The 4234-nt window shown below is 47.2% G+C and overlaps 1 protein-coding gene across 1 annotated transcript in view; it reads left to right on the top strand.

Annotated features, from left to right (window-relative positions):
* Positions 1-232: 232 nt before the first annotated feature.
* The window catches only part of Idh3a (isocitrate dehydrogenase (NAD(+)) 3 alpha), a 20760-nt gene continuing 16758 nt past the window's right edge, over positions 233-4234 (top strand). The window contains exon 1 of the mRNA XM_028783316.1: positions 233-285. Within this exon, the coding sequence (XP_028639149.1) occupies positions 259-285 (27 nt within the window). The 5' untranslated portion in view covers positions 233-258. The remainder of the gene's footprint in view (positions 286-4234) is intronic.

Here is a 4234-nt window from a genome sequence, read left to right as displayed (position 1 = left end):
AGTGGGGGAAGTGGAGGTGGCTTCCGGGTCACAGCTGGGCCTGCTCCGCGCGTCATCAAAAGATTAAGGCCGTGATTGGTCAGCTAGCGGCAGCTGTGCCGCGGGGTCGGGAGCGGGAGGTGAGTGAAGCAGAGACCGGAGCTAGGGGCGGGGCCACGCGAGGCCTCGGGGCGGGGCCGTGCGGGGAGGGCTGGGGCACCGGCTACGCGCATGCGCCCTGGTGTTGCCGCTGTCGCCGCGGTGAGGGAAGTGGACGCGATGGCCGGGTCCGCGTGGGTGTCTAAGGTGAGCGCTACAGGGCAGCAAGCTCGCGGGCGAGCGGGAAGCGTAGGCTGTGATCCCGCCTCATGGATTGCGGAGGCGAGCGCGCGGAGGCGGCTCATGGCCCGCGGAGAGTGTTTCGGTGAATGTGGCCGGCACGCGGAGCGTGGCTAGCCCTGAGCCGGGACAGCCGCGCCGGGCGGGGACGGCGTCAAGGTCAAGGCGGCCGGTACTCCTCCGGGTGTCCCCTCCAGTTTCCTCCAGGAGAGGAGCACAGGCCTCATGCGGAGCCTCTGAGGGTCACAGAAAGGCCACCTAGGCCCCGCGGCCCTGTCACCTGCGGGTCTCGGGGCACATGCCCAGGTCGCCCCTCCCTGATCCCTCAGCCTTTGACCGGGTAAACGCTGGGCGCGAGAGGTTTTTCGAGGTGAGGGAATCCCGGGCCGTCTTAGCCAGCCAGATTTTTCTCCCTCTTGGAACTCTTCCTAGTCTGATGCCTGGTGTCCAGGTAGTTATTCCTCCTTAGAGGACACAGGACATCGTGGTCCTTGGAATTACACTCTGAACATCCAGGGAGACCACAGCATCACCCTTTCACCGTCTGCTGTGGGAACCCTGCGATCTGGGGCTCTCTAGTTCTCCTTGGTAGTTCAGGTCCTAGAGCTGGAAGGCGCTTCGGTTACATATGCAGTCTTTTTCGTTTCCTGGTGGAGCTGACCTGTCCCCAAAGACAAACTTGCTCAAGGTCATACAGGAGGTCATTGTCATCTTTGAGAGAAACCCAAGTATTTTGCTTTTCAGTTCCCTTCTGTCTATTCAGTGGCCAAGGTCACTTAGCTAATTATGGATATAGTACTGACCAGGCCGTAGGTCATCTGATGCCATCGTGCATGGTTCCCTAGAAATCTACTATAAGCAATGCAAATTTTTAAATAAAATTTGATATTGCTCCCCTCCTTTAAAGAGAGGTTTGGAGATACACTATTCTTTACTAATAATTCAATTTAGGGGTCTTAGCTTTAAATCCTGACAAAGCCATTGACCAGTTATGTGCCCTATGCAAATGATTTAATGTCTGTGAGCCCACCTGTAAGAGACTTGTACTTGTGTCACAGTTATTTCTGCATGGGAGCACCTAGTCCATGTAGAAGAACATGAAAACCTGAAGCTTTCTTGGCTATCAATATATCTGGCTTGGCAGTTGTTAAGCAGGCAGTGGTTCTAGGACATCAATAACTAGGCTTTTTTGCTCAGTGACTCACCTACTTTGTCACTATGTTCAGACCCACATTTGCTTGAGATGGTGTTAGGTCACATTTTGTTTTAAAGGACATGTCAGTCCTTTAATGTCTGGGCTTACACACTCTACCTGATCCATGTTGTTAGGTACAGTCAGCCTTCAGGGAAGGACTAAATAAAGCTATATCCTTCAGGGAAGGACTAAATAAAGCTACATAGTAAAGAGTGTTCTGGGAAATTGGTTTTTCCTTTAACTCTGTAAGAAAAATCTGCAAGAATTCATAAATTATTGGCCATAGGATCAGAAGATGCTCCCCTGGGACTTGATTGCCTGTGTGACCTTTGGCAGAGTGGCCCAGGCTTTGGTTCAGTCTCTCTCAAGGGATTGGGGCCTTCGAAGGGGCTCCTGAGGCTAACTCTTGTTGGAAGTACCAAATGGTATTTGGATTTTCATCATACCGGGCTTCCTTTCAGAGCTTTGATTTGTTTGAGACAGTGTCTCCACTAGTCTAGCTGAGGCTGTAGGTAAGGCTGACCTTGAACTCCTGATCATCCTACTTCCACCGCCTTCCAAGTTCTGGAGTTAGAGTTGTGAGCCACTACACCTAGTGTCCATTAAAGTTTTATTCGATTCTTTTAAAAATGGGTCATTTGCAGATCATAGATGCTTTCCACAGAGAAGGTGAGGATTTTAGAGGTTTTTCAGGCTCCAAGGACTATGATGAGCTGGTTTCCTGGCTTACTCCTTAAGTAGTGTAAGAAGTTTTGGTTGAAATATGAAGGTAAGGCTGTGAGGACCCATGGGGTTTAGGTGATCCAAAGCCAGAAATCAAGGTCAGGAAGCTAAGGCTAGATCTTCTTTCCTGAAAACTCATCTCCTCGGGTTTTATAGAGGTCAAATGAGTCACAAGTGTATTATAAAGTGAAAGACAGTGTGTCCTGTGAACTTCTCTTTGAATGGACTTTGTCAGTGAATTATTTTAGTCCAAGATCGTAGAGGAGAGATTAAAATTTGGGAAATACTGGCTATTAGAAGAGTCGTTGCAGGCATGGAACCCTCAGCTACACACAGGATTGAGAATGGCTCGGGTTGTTTTAGAAGGGATTTATGGAGTCCAGGCACTGTAGATAGAGTAGCAGACAAATCATAAAATGGCTCGAGTGTCTTGGGATGTTTACTTAACTTTGTAGTGCTAGGCCTTGAGCCTGGTGACAAGGGGTACTCTACCACTGGGCTATGTCCTCAGAACCTTTCTTTCCCTCCATCTTTAATTTTAAGATCTAGTCTCAATAAATTACCCAGGTTGATCTTAAGCTCACTCTGTAGGCCAGGACAACAGGCTTGAGTTACTTGTTTTCTGTTTTTTGAGACGGTTTTGCTGTGTAGCCTTGGCTGGCCTAGAACCTCCAAACTCCCTGCTGTGCTACCACCCCGGCTCTCCTCTGTTCAGTATGTACACTGGCTACCCTGGAACTTGAGAAACTATGCATTGTTCTGTACTGTCTCTGCTCATTTCCACTCCCTGGTTTGTTACCCCAAAACAAAAGGCATAGACTCTACGCACAGATATTCCAGATCTATGCACAGCTCATTCCCTTACCTCTGCCTCCCAAGTGCTAGCTGAGATTAAAGATGTGCACCACCACTGCCTGGCTGGCCTTGAATTTCAGTCCTCTCTCTTTAGCCTCTTGAGTACCTGGGCTTACAAGCCCCAGCCAGGAGGGCTGGGAAAAATAAGAAACACATGTCTCCTTGCTCTTGTATCTAACATGAAAAAGTTACATTAAAAGTTTGTAGCAAAATTGAGTATATTCAATTATTTATTTTCATTTTATTGTAATAAGACTTTGCACCATTTCTGAAGGACTGAGCTATTAGAGCTTTTTCTTTGAGTCAGGGTCTCATTGTGTAGCCTAGCACTCACTGTATAGACCTGGCTAACCTCCAAACTCAAAGACATTTACCTACTTTGGCTTCCCAAGTGCTAGGATTAAAGGTGTACATCATGACACTTAGCTAAAGTTCAAAGTACCTTTTAAAATATGTACATATGCTAGTGGCTATCAGAAAAAAATATTAATGTTAATGTCTTTGAGTGGTAGGATTGTTGGGTTTATTGGGTGATTTATTTTCCCTTTTTTCCATAATTTTATAGTCTCAAAATTAATACTAATACAAATAAAACGTCACAAGTAAAAGTAATGACTCTACTGCCTGTACTACTAGAAGAACTAGATAAAATATTCTGTGAGCTGGGAGGTGGTACTGCTTGTCTTTAATCAGGAAGCAGAGGTAGGTGGATCTTTATGAATTCAGGACCAGCCTGGTCTACAGAGTGAGTTCCAGGATAGCCAGGGATACATAGGAACCCTGAGGCATTGATATCACTAGTGCTAAATAAACTATCTTAGATTTAGAATAAACTATTATTAATATTCTCAAAAGAGTTGGTATATGACTGACTCAGAAGGCCTGAGTACTCCCCCCACACACAAACACATACTTTTGGCAGTACTGGGGCATGTACATGCTAGTCCTGAGTACCCCTCCACACACACATACTTTTGGCAGTACTGGGGCATGTACATGCTAGACCTGAGTATACACACACACACACACACACACACTTTTGGCAGTACTGGGGCATGTACATGCTAGTCCTGAGTACCCCCCACACACACACACACACTTTTGGCAGTACTGGGGCATGTACATGCTAGTCCTGAGTACCCC

Source organism: Grammomys surdaster, unplaced genomic scaffold (assembly GCF_004785775.1).
Source record: "Grammomys surdaster isolate TR1022 unplaced genomic scaffold, NIH_TR_1.0 1057, whole genome shotgun sequence".
Classification (NCBI taxonomy): Eukaryota; Metazoa; Chordata; class Mammalia; order Rodentia; family Muridae; genus Grammomys; species Grammomys surdaster.
This window is presented reverse-complemented; position numbering and strand designations above follow the sequence as displayed.